This window comes from Gavialis gangeticus, unplaced genomic scaffold (genome assembly GCF_001723915.1).
Source record: "Gavialis gangeticus isolate Ggan-Ray unplaced genomic scaffold, GavGan_comp1, whole genome shotgun sequence".
NCBI classification, from domain to species: Eukaryota; Metazoa; Chordata; order Crocodylia; family Gavialidae; genus Gavialis; species Gavialis gangeticus.
The window spans coordinates 37,320,752-37,336,422 of NW_017728995.1; the positions used below are offsets into that span (position 1 = coordinate 37,320,752).

At 42.1% G+C, this 15,671-nt stretch overlaps 1 protein-coding gene across 1 annotated transcript; it reads right to left on the reverse strand.

The window, feature by feature from the left end:
* Window positions 1-838: 838 nt before the first annotated feature.
* LOC109288134 (mast cell carboxypeptidase A-like) lies at window positions 839-15,442 on the reverse strand. The gene is made up of 11 exons (XM_019503534.1): window positions 15,314-15,442; window positions 15,150-15,225; window positions 12,640-12,764; window positions 11,689-11,791; window positions 11,167-11,268; window positions 7,912-8,013; window positions 7,249-7,359; window positions 5,962-6,052; window positions 5,591-5,793; window positions 2,868-2,952; window positions 839-1,191 (listed from the first exon to the last, which is right to left on the reverse strand). Exons 1-11 carry the CDS (start codon window positions 15,415-15,417, stop codon window positions 1,004-1,006), a joined length of 1,290 nt encoding a protein of 429 aa, XP_019359079.1. The 5' UTR covers window positions 15,418-15,442; the 3' UTR covers window positions 839-1,003.
* Window positions 15,443-15,671: the final 229 nt, after the last annotated feature.

Genomic DNA, 15,671 nt, shown 5'->3' on the forward strand with positions numbered 1-15,671 from the left:
TGGATTTTCCTGCCTTTGGAAAGATTCAAAAGAAATGTATGAGAATCTTTGGGGAAGAACAAGCTGTGAAATGTGATCAGTTAAAAGGAAGTTTCACTCATTCTTTCTTAATGCTAGAAAGTTAGAACCAAGAGCATGATTGAATCGTCTTCTTTCAAGAATACAAACACTGTGAATTTCTTATAGTTACATTGTCAGCTCTGCCTGATACTGGGGACTGAACACCAGTTTTAAATCCCATCATTGACACTGACTAGCTCAGTGGCCCCGGCCCACGTAAGTGCTCTTTGCCTATCTCATTTTTTGTAAAAGGGAAATTGAATATGTAACATTTCTACAAAAAGGGTTTTTTAGAGAAATGCTTTGTGTAAGGAGGTGCTTGGCCCCTCCAGGGCTCAGAATTAGGGTGCAGGTGGTCAGTGGTAATAATCTGCCTGGCTGGGAGTCAGCTCAAAGTGATGGCCAGCTATTGAGGGTGGGACCACAAAGAGTTGATAAATCCAGGAGGGCTGGCTGACAGGAAGCCAGAGCTAAATTGTCCCTCTCCTAATGTCTGGAAATGAGAGGTCTGTGTTGTGCTGTATTGCACATTGAAGGCTGTTGTGATGAAAAGTAAATTGGCCTGAGAAATTGGAAACAGGGCTCACTTACCTTTTTAAGGCAGCAGGGTAAGTGACCTGCTTACACTTTGTTTTCCAATAAGCTCTGCTAATTAATGAGTAGATGTCAATGGGACTACTTGTGTGCTTGATCTTTGGTGTGTGTACCTCAGGAAATCTAAGCTTATGAATTAAAAATGCTCAGCAGTAGTGGTAAGCTGGAACTTAGTCACTGGCTTTTTCTGAAGACTGTGATTTTATTTGTTTGTAATCATCTGCAGTGGGTCAACAAATAGTATGAATGGGTGTTGTTTTTCTTGCTCTATGAAAGGAAAGAGACTCGGAAGGGAATAAAAATCAAGCTCTTCTAAAGAAATATATGGTCTGTCATATAGCACAATATTTTAGGAAGCATGATTGAGGATATACTTGGCAATATGCATGACTGCCAGCATAGTTTCCTTACAGGTTGGCTTTATCTTAGATTGAGGGAGAAGAAAGCCATATCTGCCCCTGTCACGGAGCTCAAAACCAAAGGAGTACTTGATCCCCTCATCATAAGCCCAGTCATTAGAGCTACCAGAAGTAGGGTCTGTAGAAACATAAAAGATTGGCATAATTAGTATTAAAAGCTGCCGGTAGTGAACCCCCCACCCCCCCAATGCCATGCTTTACCAGAAGAAGCAGTATAGATTGGGTGCTTCAGCAGGGCTTTTGGTACTTTTATCTAAAGCTGATTGAATTAGTTATTAGATAAAAGTGCCAAAAAAGCCCCACTGAAGCACCCAATCTATACAGCTGTTGTGTGAGCTGGGTCCAATTAATACAGTGCCTCTTTTGGGTGTGCACTGGGCTTGGTGTGGGGGCCTGCAGACTTTAAAGTAAAGCACCACTTTTTGGGGGGAGAAAATCGTGATGAAAAACATCAAGGTGTCCTGTTAAATGAAAGGGCATGTGTGCGCCAGAGGGATGGGGAGGTCATCAAGAACTAATAGTTTAATAGATTAGAAGCTTGAAATTAACCTAAGGCTATGTAAGAGTTACATAGTAACTGCCACAGTTACTTGACAGTGTCTGTTAATATGATCCATACTTCTTATAGTGACAGACTTGCGAATTGGTGATTGTAATTTCACCCATTACTAAAGACATTCAAATGGTACAAGTAGTAAATAAATCTTATGACTTGCTGCCCTCTACTATATACTAGACCCTTGAAGTTCTTTTTTAAATGGAGCTTTTGCTCAGTAAACTTATTGGGTGAAGCTAGTGCTTTTCCTTACTATTTCTAAATTTGCAAACATACATGTTAGGAGTACATAGTAAAATGTTTTTGCAGACCAAAATACATTTTGGATCCTAAATCTTACTGCAAGTGTAAGATTCCAGTTTCTAGGGGCCACAATAATACAGATAATGAATGATAAAGAATCATTTTGGCCACTTTACTCTTTGCCTGATGATAGCAGACAATCCCTCTTCCTTTTTGGCTATTCTGAATATTGGTCAGTTTCTGGTGTTATAATTTTTATGTAACTTCCCACTATTCTTAATTGAGTGAGGCAAACATGGAAGAAATGCAGCATTTATATCTCAGTTTGACATCAGAAGCCCAATGGAGGTCTTAGAAATGCTGCGTTTAGTACTTATGAAACAGCTGGGCCAGGGAAATGTGATTCCCTTTACATGGACTGCTCCCACATGAGAGAGAAGAAAATCCTTATTCTTTTATTGAGGGGCAAGAAACACTGTGTAGGTATGTGTTTGATTGGACAAAGAGTACCTAATTCTCACCAGACAAGCCTCAGCTGGCCCTTACAACCTAGATAGAATTGGCTGCCAGTTGTCGGAGTGCCTTCAACTGGCTCCTATCAAGTGCCTGAGCGAGGCTGTGGCATATAGGCTGCAGCCCTTTCAGTTCTTGGTGGATTCATAACAGAATAGCTCTTTTTTGAGTATGGGGAAGCTCCTTGTTTCTAGTCCTGGTTCTCGATCCTTGCTTTCCTGTTCCCTCTGCCTGCTGTCTTGAACCTTGGCTGTTGGTATTGTAAACCTTGAATCTGGTACTTTCCAGGGTTATATCTTCACTCCTCAACCCTGATACTCCCCTCCCCATACGCACATGTGTGGGTTGTGCCTGTGACAGTTTCATACCAGGACCTTGCTTCTCTTCATGTCAGGTATTGCTAAACAGCCTGGGTGTGAGTTGGTTGCAGTAACAATGACATTTATAATTACACTGAAAAGAAGATGGATTGAAATACTTACAGATTATAGTGGCTGATGCTCCATATTTGTATTTTGTGCCATATAGGCTGGACAAAGCTTCCACTGCCTCCTCAGCAACTTTATTCTTTTTAGAAGAAAGACAGTCTGTCAATGAAAGCTAGTTTTGGAGAGATTTAAGTACCCTGAGCAAGCATCCCAAAAGCATATTTATTTAGCCAACAAATTCTGACATCTTAACAGGAATGTCAGCTCCTTTTGCTCAAACTCCTGGGGAGCCCAGCCAACTTCTAAAGCAGGGGTAGCCAATTATTTTGGCTGGAGGGCTGCTTAATGACTTCTGGTGAGCTGTCAAGGGTAGCCCTGCCCCTTGACAAGTGCTCTGCCCCCTAATTGCCATCTTGGGACTGGAAGTCCCACCCTTTAGCCCCTGACCTTTGCCACCAGAAGTCTCTCCCCTTGCTTCCTGGAAGTACTCCTTTTGGGGGTTTGCTGTCTTTGAACCAGAAAACAAATTATAAACTAAAAATCACAAACATCTATTATAACATGTTTTAATTTTATTTCAAAAAGGATTTTTGTCTCTATGTACAGGCATTTGCATAGTGTATATAGAGGTGATTGCATAATAGCTCAAAATAAAGTCTTAAGTTTGTATATTGTGTGTGGGGTGTGGTTGGGGGGTGGGTTGGATTTCTGAGTGTGTGTGGGTGCGTGGGGGTTGTGGGGCAGTGGGTGTGGGATTTGTGGGGGTGTTGGGTGGGTGTGGGCCCCCTGCCACATGTCTCCCCCCTCCATGGCGCACAGCCCCTGTTGCTGGTGGCGGCAGCAGGCAGCAAGCCCTTGGGGTGTTCATGGCCCGTGGCAGGCAGAGCCCCTTGGCAGTGCACGGGTCCAGCTGATTCCTCCACATATTCACACACAAACCCCATACCCACTCGCTCCTCCTGCAGGCAGGAGCTCCCCTCCCTACTCACCATTTGTCCAGTCATGCACCATCATGCTCAGTGCGTCCACATGGGGCTTTCAGATGGGCAGCCACTGGCCAGTAATAATTGTTTTTTGGAGGGGCCCCATGGGCCTAATAGAATGACTTGGTGGGCTGGATCTGGCCTATGGGCAGTATTTTGCTCTCCCCTGTTCTAAAGCATATATGTTCTTATAGGACTAACCCCATTGGTTATCAGTTTCAAATGAAATTAGTCTGGTTTTAAAGGCTGCGTATACACATGCTCAGAGGTGAGGAGGAGGGGGGGAGTGTTTTAATTAGAGTGGTTCCTGGGCAACCACTCTAATTAAAACATCCTCCTGTCATGTGTATTAAGCCCCCATGCATTTAAAAATGGCCATGGGATGCTTTTTCTAAACCTCATTCAACCTCATTAAAAATGTGCAGGGGCTTAATACACATGAAGCTGCAGCAATGCAGCAGCGGTCTAATTAGAATGCAGAGCAGACTCGGTTAATCTTTCAGCATGTTCTAAAAACACCAACAAGCACATGTATAAGCAGCCTAACATTGCAGATGGGATAGGTAATGGGATATAGATGCTTTTGAATGTGTTTCCTTGAGTCCCTTGTGTCCTCTAGTGTTATCCTGTTTGTGTTAATGTGGTCTAGAGTTATGCAAAAATGTCTTTGGCCCTTTTATCCCTAAGTCACTGGGCTGAATCGAGCACAAGTTGGACAGGGCATCATTTAGACTGATATCTAAATGATTGGCAGAGGCAGGGTAGATATGCACCTTATAGACCAACTAAATCTATAGAAAGGACAAGCTTTCATGAAGCGACTTCACATGACTTCATTGCAGCATTTGTTGAAGTGAACTTCAGCTCATGAAAGCTTGTGCTCTCTGGAACTTATTTTATGCATAAGGAGTATATTTATCCTACCTTTTGCCTGACTTCCGAGTAACACAGGTAGTTAGCCTCTATCTAAATGGCTAGGTATCAGTTAATTAGCAGTGTAATTTAGTTTTAATTTGGTAGATTCTGGCTATTTCATTTTGTTGGAACAAGATTTCCAGAAGGTAAAGATTGACCCTAGGCTGAAATATACCATTGCCCCTAGGGTTGTTTCCTGTAGATCAGCCCATAAGATCAGAACCTGCAGCAATGGGTTGATTAGAAAAGCATATTTATATTTCTAGGTAATCTAATAACTGTTGGCTTGGTGATAGGCTCCTAGTTAAGTAACTGGGGTTCACCACTTATGTTGGAGAGGCTGGTTTTGTTTTTTTCTGTATCACAGGTAGGCATTCAGAGAAGGTTCAGTTTGAAGCTTGTCAAACTTGGCAGTGAACCTGTGAGAAAAATTTAATGGTGACTGCAGCTTTGTACCCAAGTCAGTCAGGTACTGACTGACTCTTATATGCAAAAGGGTAGCAGAGCTGGCTGGAAATAAAGTGGGGGATAGAAAATAGCAAATCATTTGAGGTGATTATTCCACAGGTTTTAAACAGAAATTACTTTTTGATTTGGTTCATGAAAATATATATTTTAAAAATGTTTGTTTTACTTTTCCCTCATTACCCTATTTTTTCTGCTCTTTTAACTCTTTTATTTCCTTTTAGCCAGGAAAAGAAGACAAACTGAAAAGAAAATCCTTCCCAACTTTTGACTCTCTTCATCAAAAAGTGGAATATTCAGAAATAACGAAAACAAAAACCTTACTGGTGAAAATTTCAAATAGTAGAAAAAGGCAATATTTGGTGAAGAAAAATTCAGCCATCAAACTAGGTCTACTTTCATTTTTTAACATACCAGTTCATCATGACTAGGTGCTTTTCTTGAAATGTAGCCGTAAGGGAAGAGCAACATCTGAGAGTAGGAATGGATGGTCAGGTACCCTTTGATGGAGTGGAGGTTCTCACGAATGAAGGTGGCCACAGCTTTAGTTTCTTTCTCAGACTCTGCTGCAGTTCCACAATAGACTTCAGAACATGGATCATCAGAGACACCAACAGCTGTAAATAAGATTTGCATTATTATTCGTTGGCTTACAGCCTAAATGCAGTAAATTGTTAATTGGAATAATGAAGTCCCTCATTTTCAATGACCAAGAAAATAACCCAGGTCACCAGTCTACTCATACAGATTAGTTTCTTCATCCTTTCTTCTCTTAAGTTACTTACTGCCCCATGCAGCATTAAAGTTTCGGTTCAGGTCTGTACCAATGCAGTCAGTGTTAGAGTTATTGGAACGATTTTTTCTCCATAAGCGATCCTACAAAACAAAGTGCTTGAAGAATTTAAACCCAAATACAGAACTTCATTTTACTTATTTGGTCAGATTGGGTTTAGTCTGAGAGGTAAAGATTGATTCAGATCTAAGATAAAATCCAGACAGTTAACACAAAGACTTTCATCTTCAGAATAAAAGACAATATTAGTCAAAGGAAAAGCAGTCTGCTGGGACTACACATCTAATGAACATACCTCATGTCAGTTTGAGTTTTGAACACTTGAATTGCACCTTATGTCTACAATGCATAAGTAGAGAGATTAACAATTAGACTAAGCATTTCTCTTTGCAGTTGCTTGGATTGCAGTTCCCAGATGAGTACATTTAATGCTTTCAAGTAACTATAAACACAGGCCCTGATGTGACTGCAAATAAAGTCCTGAGGACTGCAATCTATCATATTTGAGAAACAATTGTTAATGGGTGAAATTCATACACTCCCCATCTATTCCAGACCCATATAATTTGACTATGTATAAGAAGATGGAATATACCCTGCACAGGCTGATAAGGCACTGAAACATAGGTTGTCATCCACAGATATAATAATGCTCACAGTTCCTCTGTGCCCCTTATTTAGACTGGTGTAGGGGTTGGTGGACTGGTATAGGTGTGGATTGGGTATATCCTCTCCTGGGTTATCATAAATAGTCTTTCCTGTTAAAGAGCAGTATGGAGTTCCATCTTGTTATTGGCAGGAGGTGCCAAAGCCATCCATTTCCTCATCTCCACAGAGGGTTACTGATGGGCTCACATTATGTGGAAGACCTTAGTCAAGTCTTGTTGCCTCACCTGAATGTATGTTTTTTAAAGGTATTTTCAGTGACATGAACTAAAGTCAGGCCTTGACCTTTCACATGGAAAATTATTTGGTTCACAGACTTGAATGTGATCTGCACTAGACAGAATGATCTGTAATCTAAGGGGATTTTTTTCTTTTTGGCGGTCTATTATACAGGTTGTTAAAGTATTGATCTAATTTATACTCTAAGGAATAATAGCTTAAGGCTCCTTTGAGAGAGTGAGATTTTTTTTTAATGGGGACTCGCTCTCTCAAAGGAGCCTTAAGCTATTATTCTTTAGAGTATAACTTAGACATTTTTTTTTAATGGGGACTTTAATGAATCTTGAGAGCTGAGCTGCAGAAAGTATAGAAAATAACCAAAGGTGAGCAATACTTTAGTCCAACTCCACACATAGCCATCAATGTTGAACACAGGGAGAACGTAGAAGTTCAAATTATCTAGCAGGTATGTCATGGTCTTGTCCTTTCCATAGGTTCTGGTAGCCTGTAAGGGAAATGAACACAGAAATATAGTTCAATGCAAAGCTGTTCCAGTACTGTGTTCTTGAAGACAGACCCAAATTACCCAATAAATCAATGAGGGCATAAACTAGAGATGATGAGTTTCAACAGACAAGTGGTTTGAGACAACCTATGCCAAGCAATTGCAAGCATTTCTTTCATTATAACCTTGTCTTTTAATTTAGACTAGAGTCCTGTTCAGGTGGCTTATATGCACAGTTTGCTTCTTTTGCTTGACCTTCAAAACAGCCATGTGAGAGTATGATTACACCACTAAACTGGCACCCTTTTTTTCTCCTACTTCATGACTACATTCTGTGGGGCATGGTGACTGAGGAGTGTGCCATGTTCCACTTACACACTACAGAAAAAAGTTTGGTTTCCTCTTGTTGCGCTCGCTCTCACATACGAATAGAGCTTCAGGGTTACTAGACATAGTTTAGCTAGACAGCTCCAGTTCAGCCCCCAGATTGCAAAGGAAGTGGATCAGAATATGACCCCAAGAGGATTTCTGAATATAACTGCGTTTACTGACCTGCTTCACAAACCACTGGCAGAATGCGTGTGAGATCCATTCACGTGCATGGATCCCACAGTCCATAAAGATGGTCTTCTTTCTACCACTCACCTTCCCAACCTGTTTTCAAAGATAAAAATGTTACTTCCTCTGGGAGGAGCTGTTCCTCCGTTAAACATCAGGGCTTGTATCTTCATCTTTAGAAGATTTTCATTTTTTGTGTACCATTCCTTTAAATTTCACATGGGAGGTTTTCTAAAGCAATTGCCAATTTATGCATCGTGATATGCTGCTGCCTGAAAACTTTGCTAGTCCTTTTCGTGTTTTTATTTTCTCTTTATCTAAATTCATTTAGACTGAAACTATATGATCATTTTTGCATATATAAAACGTAAGTACTGAAAAAGCTGCATATTCCTGGAAAAACCAGGAATTCTGGATCACTGGGACTGTAGTTCATTAACATGTTTTGTGCTGTTAGAACTCTGTTCTCTTTTTCACTAAGTCTTACCTTTCGGATGCCTTTCTACTCTGCCATAGAATTGAGATTTGATTGGAAATGTTATTTCACAGAGAATAACTCCATATTGGATTGCTAAGTCTCAATATGTGAGGGCCTTATGAAAAGTGGCTTGTTCCCAGGGAGATCAAGTAAGTGCTAGGAGACCAACACTTTTTCCTTTCTGCACCTCTTGGAAAATATCCATGCGATACAAGTCCCCACTACTCACAAAAGACCTGCAGATCTGTGAATTTTTGTATAGCTTTTAGAGGTATTTAGTGACTAGATTATATTTAAGATACTATATGAATGCACTTGGTATTGGTTGCTATTTGTCTATTTACGGTCTTTTATCATACATGACACTGTAAACCTAGTATCACTTTTGCTATTACCTAACTTCAAGGCAATTGATAAGTCTGGGCACTTTCTAAGGTACATTTTATCTTAAATATACGTCTCCAGTAGTGTCACTATGGTGAGGTAAGCAGACACCAGCAGAGTTCCCCCAACCCTGGCATACACAGCCCTGTGCTTTACCATGATACACACAACCCTGTGCTGCCCCTCACTAGGCATGGGAGGTGGGCAAGGTAGTGCCACATCCAGCAGTGTATCTCGGGAGTAGGGGGTGATCAGAATGGTGCTCCCCCCAACCCTGGGGAGTTTTTGCCATAGCAAGCGCAGCCCCGCACACAGTAATATACTTAGATCAGAGGGGGAAGTGAACTGGACACGAGGGATGCCTCACAGGGAGCCTGGCTACAGGCCTGATACCACCCAAACCAATGTTGCTGTAGCAGCAGCAGCCTTCACTTGGTGAAGAGCAGCTGCAGGTAAGACTTTGCTTCCTCCCTCCCCTCTTCAGAGGTCAGCATACCCAGTGCTCCCCCTGCCCTGTATGCTGGAGGACCTTGTTACACCTTTGCATTTCTCTTCATCCCAGTATTGTATATTTAATTCCTGGAGCAGTAGCACCAATTTACTATTTTCAACTTGATTGATAACCAGGGCTTTGGGTTTTCCATTTGCCATGGAAAAACACTGTAAAATGAGGATTTTCTTCTTTTAAGGAGAAAAATATGGGAAATGGGTGGTTTCCCCTTTCAGGCTGGCAGATTTCTATCCTGCAAAGGGCTGGGGGCAGCAGGAGGAGGGCAATCAAGCAGTGGATGCATGCATGCACATGGCAGCCAGGCAGCGTGGCTAGCAGCTCCCGCAGCTCCCTGCAGGTAAGTCTGGGGGGCGGGGAGGGGTATTGAGGACCCCATAGTGAAGGAAGGAGAGAGGGAATTGGGCAGGGCTGCGGCTGGAGGCACTGCCTGGCCAGGGTGGTGCTTGGGGCCTGGGGCTTGAGGCCCAGGGCCTGGGCAGGAATGTGTGGCTGCAGGGCCTGGGAGAGGAGTGGCACAGAGCCGCAGGTGGTTTGTCTGGGGGCATTAGGGAGGCTGGCTCCCTGCCACTGCATGCACTCCCGGGGGGGTGGGGGTGGGAATAGGGAGCACATGCCCCCCAGATTTGTGCATGGGGTGGGGGTGAATGCAAGCTGCCTGCTGCAGGCTTGGGGCTCTCTGCCCTGCTGCCTTCCCTCTGGGACCTCCACGGCACAGCAGGTTGTGTATCAGGGCAGAGCAAGACAGGGAGGCTCAGTGCTGCTGCCAGGAGCCACCTGCAGCCATGGTGAGGCCATATGGATGCCATATGACCTGTCTGCTTGGCAGCAGCAGGGGTTCCAGGATGGAGCTGTGCTACTCACTGCTGCTGGGCAGGCAGGGAGCACCTCGCTATGGTGGCACAGGGCTCTTGGCAGCAGTACTGAGTCTCCCTGCCCTACCCTACTCTGCTGTGTTGGGTCCCACCCACTGGGCTGTGGAGGCCCCAGGGAGAAGGGTAGCAGGGTGGGGAGTCCTGAGCCACAGTAGCTACATCCCTTCCCTACAGGCTCCGCTCCAGCCCTGTGGGGGAGGGGGATCCAGATTTTGTGTTCTGCTTGGGCCACAGCAGCTGCCACCATCCATGGGTGGCAGCCAGGGCTTAGGTGCTGCTGGAGGGGCAGGGGGTTGTGGACCTGGGTCCCTGGCCCCATAGCCATGGCAGCTGGGGGCCCACTCTGGCAGGGCTGGTGGGGCATGGGAGGCTATGAGTCGGGGAGTGAGGGGCACCAGCAGGGCCAGGGGGCTGTGGGTCTGGAGTGAGGGTACCCACAGGGACCTGTGGGTTTGGAATGAGAAGAACCAACAGGCCCAGGGGCATGTGGGTCGGGAGTAAGGGGCACTAGCAGGGCTGGGGGACTGTAGCTTGGGAGTGAGGGGTAATGGCATGGGCAGGGTACCAGCATATCAGGGCTCCTTAGTGCCACAAAGCAGTGCAAGGGGGACAGCTGCTGCTGGACCCATGTCCTGGTGAGCAAAGGGAGCAGGGGGAGCTCTGATTTTTCCATGATAAAAACCCCAAAATCAAATGCCAACACTTATAGGTATTTAGAATGTATTTTATTATAGTAATTGAGGCACTGGTATGCTTCCAAAATGCTTTAAAATCATAAATATATCAATAAAATATTGTGTTTAATTGATACCTATATATAGTGGCGTTTCATTTTAATCGTGGAAAAAATGGATTTGGGGATTTTTAACCAGAGATGTTGGGGGGGGGGGGGGTGTTAAATTAGAGAATGCATGATTTTTAAACAGAGAAAACCAGGATAACTTATCTATGGTTTTTGCCACCCATCATGACTTTGTATAACTTAACTGAAAATAAATTTATACCTGAAGGAGGTACATTGGCCGCTGTTCAAAAGTATTTCCAATTTCAATACGAGAGACCAGTTTTGGATACTTTTCAGCAATTTGAGCAGTCCAGGCAGCAATCTAGATTAAGAAATAACATGTGGTCACTTGCACCAGTCTCAGGTGACAAGATTTAGAATGTAAAAAAGTGGAGGAATCTTTTCCCTGTTTGTCTTGCATCACCCTGGGGTAGTGGAGGACCTCCTTAGATAGAAGCTACTGGTAAACTGGAATGGCTTCTCAGTCCCACTTCCCCTGTTGTGTTTCCGCACTGCTTCCCCTGTGGGTGAGACTAGAAGATCTGCATAGTAACAAATTCTGTGATCTCATCGTCACCTACAACGGCCCATCCACAAACCCCTTTGCCCATGACAAACCCATGTAAAATGGAGCTTCATACCACACAAAAGGCAGATGTCTTGTTCAAATTCTACCAAAGGGATTTATGCAGCAGTGAGAGAGAGACAGATTATTTCCTTAAATGCACAAACTCTTCCATACCATATCCCAGCTGTTGTATTTTGTGTAATGGTGTCTAGCAGTAAAATTCTTCTTGCCATCAGACTGTTTTTCAATCTCCTCTTGCAGGTTATGTAATAAAACTCTGTATGACACATGATAATATATAAATGTATGCTAGTTTGAAAATGAAGTATCATAGGAAATGTTTCTAAAGTAGCGACATTTTTACACTACCATAGCCTCTGAGCCCATGACATTCTTTATCCATATGGCATCTCTGTCAGGCAGGGGTAGTGATATTGTTCCTGTTTTACAGATGTATATCTGAGGCACAGAGAAACTAAATAACTTGTTTGGAGTCAATGGGATGTTGGGCTGGAGTAAAGAATTAAGCCTTGGGACTCCTAAATCATGGTCTAATGCTGTAACTGGACTGCCCTTTCTCTCTGGAGTAACATACAAATGGAAAGAGACCTCACAGACTAGCTGAACTCAAAATTTTGAAGTGTTAGCAGCCAGTTATAAAGAAGTCTCACAGTAGTCCTGGTAATAGTCATTTTCTTTTCTTTCTTCAAACTGATGATTGTTCAAATTTCTAATTTTTTGGATGCCCCTCTTGGTACGCTATAGGCCTGGTTGTTCAAAGGAACAGATCATCCATGGCTCTAGCTTCTAGGGTAAGATGTGCGTGACCCCTGTACATGATCAGGAACTTTTGTTGTTGTGACACGATAATATTATAGAAAATATGAGCTGTGGTTTAGGAAAATGCAGGCTCAAACCTAAGAACTCAAAACCTGGATCCCTGTACATTTGATAGCACTTATCTATATTATTTCTATTTAAGGATTCCTTGTTTGAGTGGGCTGCAACAGACATAATGGTTTATAGTGCCTTTGTACAAAAAAAAAAGTCCTTCCAAAAGACGCTCAGTCTCCAGACAGCTTCTTATTACTCTCCAGTACTCTTGAAAGGTTAAGTAATACCTACTCATATTGTATCCCATTCTGCTCCATGAAAGTCTGGACAGCTCTGGACTGATCTGCACTGACATGGAAATCCACCTCCATATGAGTAACTACATCAAGGGCTGAATCTGGGTGCCAGAAATCAAGCTGCATAGAGAACAATTCAATATAACACGTTTTAGTAGGTATTCAAGTCAATCATCCACTTGTAAATGATGACTGTTTAGTGCTCAAAGGAACCACTGTAGTTCAGTGTTTTAGTTTTGCGGATAAATAGCCTTATTTTTATATTATTCGCAGAATAGAACCATCTCAGAAGTTAGTGAGTTTGCCATGAAGAGCCATCGTCATGTGCCCTGGGGCTGAGTATTCAATAAGAACAATGCTAAACTGTAGCTGGAAAAAATTCAGTTTTGATTAAAAGTGAACCCCTGATATTTTCTTGAAATGCTTCCTAAGAAAATAAAGTAAAGCTTAGAGGAGAAAGTTGCTGCTGTGGCTCCTATCATGCCAAACATGCATTTTAGGACACATGCAAGACTGTCTTTAAGAAACTGAAAATAACATAACCAATATTTTCCCCCACTTGCCTGCCCATTTTAAAAATGTATTACAAACCAGCTTCAACTGCCATTGTAGTTGGTGAAAAGCTTTCAATTAATTTTGACAGGAGTTGGATAAGGTTCTTAATTTCCAAACACACAGGATAAATCTGAAATGTATCCCTTTTCTTTCTGAAAAGGGGGCACCATTTCTGATGATTTTTTGTCTTTTTGTAGCATTCTTAATAATTATTGTAAAATCCCTTACTAAACTGGGATTTTTTTTGAACTTTACTATTTTTGGAACAGGAATTTTGCCATTGACTTCAATAGGAGAAAGGGCAGGTTCACAGTAGACAATTATTTAAAACAGCACTCGATGTCTACCAGTATAGTTTATAATAAAGTGTTAGGCATGTCAAAATTAATGATTCTTTCATAGAGATGTAGTTCACATGCAATTTAAATGGCATCATTCTCAAACTTTCATGAGCTTACACTCTAAATTGTCTCTTTTTTATTCTCCTAAAATATGGTCCAGTTTAGCTCAGTATTAAGTAGCTTTAGAGGCTTTCTCGGGGGAGAAACATTATTGTCGGGTTTGGGGGGGGGGTTAGATTTTTTTTCCAGCATAAACACCTTATTTTGATTACAAATTGGTCCTATTTTCTTTATTTAGGTTATTTACAGGTTCACTTACTTAAATTACTTACTCATACCTATTTTTGTATATTTACAAAGCTTTTGTAAGATCTAAAACTGCAGCATAAAGAACACTGTCAGCTTGTCACGGCCTCTGAAGTCATATAACATTAAAGGAAGCACTGCATAGCTTTCAAATGATTTTACATTTTTACCTTATAAAGCTATTGGACACCCATACATGGTTACCGTGGAACAATGAGTGTACTGAAAGCAAATTGATTAATTATTTATCTATTTTTGTTTCCCGTGTTCTTGGCAGAAATCTTTTTAGGCTAAGGTTCTTGTGATAACACAGTACAGTATTATGACTGATCAATAGATTTTTTAGAGACCCTTAAGAAAAGCAGTATTGAAACGGTTATAGTGCAACATGTTTCATAATATTGAAATGCTAGCTACACTACTTTCTTATGTGTAGAAATTCTCATGTTAACTTAAATCTTAAGTAGTTGCTGGAAAATGGTTTCCTTTGAATCGCTGCATCTAGAAATAGAAGTGTTTTTCCAGGAATTGGCAAGGGTGTGGGCTCATTATACTTCCAGTTCCATTTCAGCTTGGAAATCTGTCCAATATTGTTGGGAAATTTTGTGTCCTGCTCCTTCCGTCCCCTTCTCATGTCACTGAGTTGTTGCATTGTCTAGGACTATGGAAAGGGAATCATTCAACAAAGCTACGGCATTGCTCATTTCTGTGGGATTCAGGGCTTTTTGAATACATTGTTGCCGGTGCTGTCATGGTGGTGGCTGCCAGGTTCTCACAGGGCTTCTTGACAGCTCAGCACATCTGGGTGAGCTATCAGGGAGCCAGCCCCTCTCTCCCTCCCTTCCCCATGAGGGGGCAGGGAGAGTGGAGGGCTGTGACATGCTGAGAGTCTGAGAGACTCCCCATAACTGTCCATCTGTAGCACTTTGAAAGAGGAAGGTTTCTGTGGTATATCTCTGATTTTTGTGGTGCTATAGACGGTGTGAATACATGGACATTACATTCATTTTTGTGGTGATACAAAAGATGAATGTGGGTCCATACCAAGTGTAGCATGCCATCCTAAGTCATCAAAATGTTGATTGCAGCCTCCATTGAATTTACAGCAAGCTGGGTACGTATACCTTAAAACAAAATTTGTCTTTTAAGTAGATTGCAAGTTCCTTGAGCTACAAGTCACTTATCTCATTTCATATCTGTATGGTCTTGAACATAACCTTGACACACTGCATGCAATACTATTTTAAAATAGCTTCACCAAACATAAGCATCAATGGATGGCCCGTGTTATAAAATTTCTCACCTGTTTAATACTGGCTAGGTCCTTTATAAACTTCACTTGTCTTCCATTCTGAGGCTTCACACGAAATACTTTCGCTCTTCAAAACATAAAGAAAAGAAATGGGTAAGAGATCTGAGCATCAAAAACAGGTATAGCCAGGTTCAGTTAAAGCAAGAGTATTCTACCTGTCAAAAGAGCTAGCAGAAACAAGAGCAAAGATGGCAACAATCAAGCCTGAAGGCACAATACGCTTCGTGTTTCTTCTTTCTCTATAGCAAGTACAGTCCATCTTCTTTATGCTGTGCTGCTTATCATTCCAGAAACAGCTGATTTCCTCTTGAGGTTTTATTGGATCAGACAGAGTTCTTTTGGGGGTCTTAAGCCGCACCTATATGCATATTTAATAAAGTAATTAAGACTCATAATAATGGTTTAAGACCAGTTGTGGAAACAGCGCTATGTCTATTTTGTGTGATCCCCAGTATTTAACCCTGACATAACCAGCTAAGGGGCAGCTTGTGGATGATGGTTAGAACTATACTT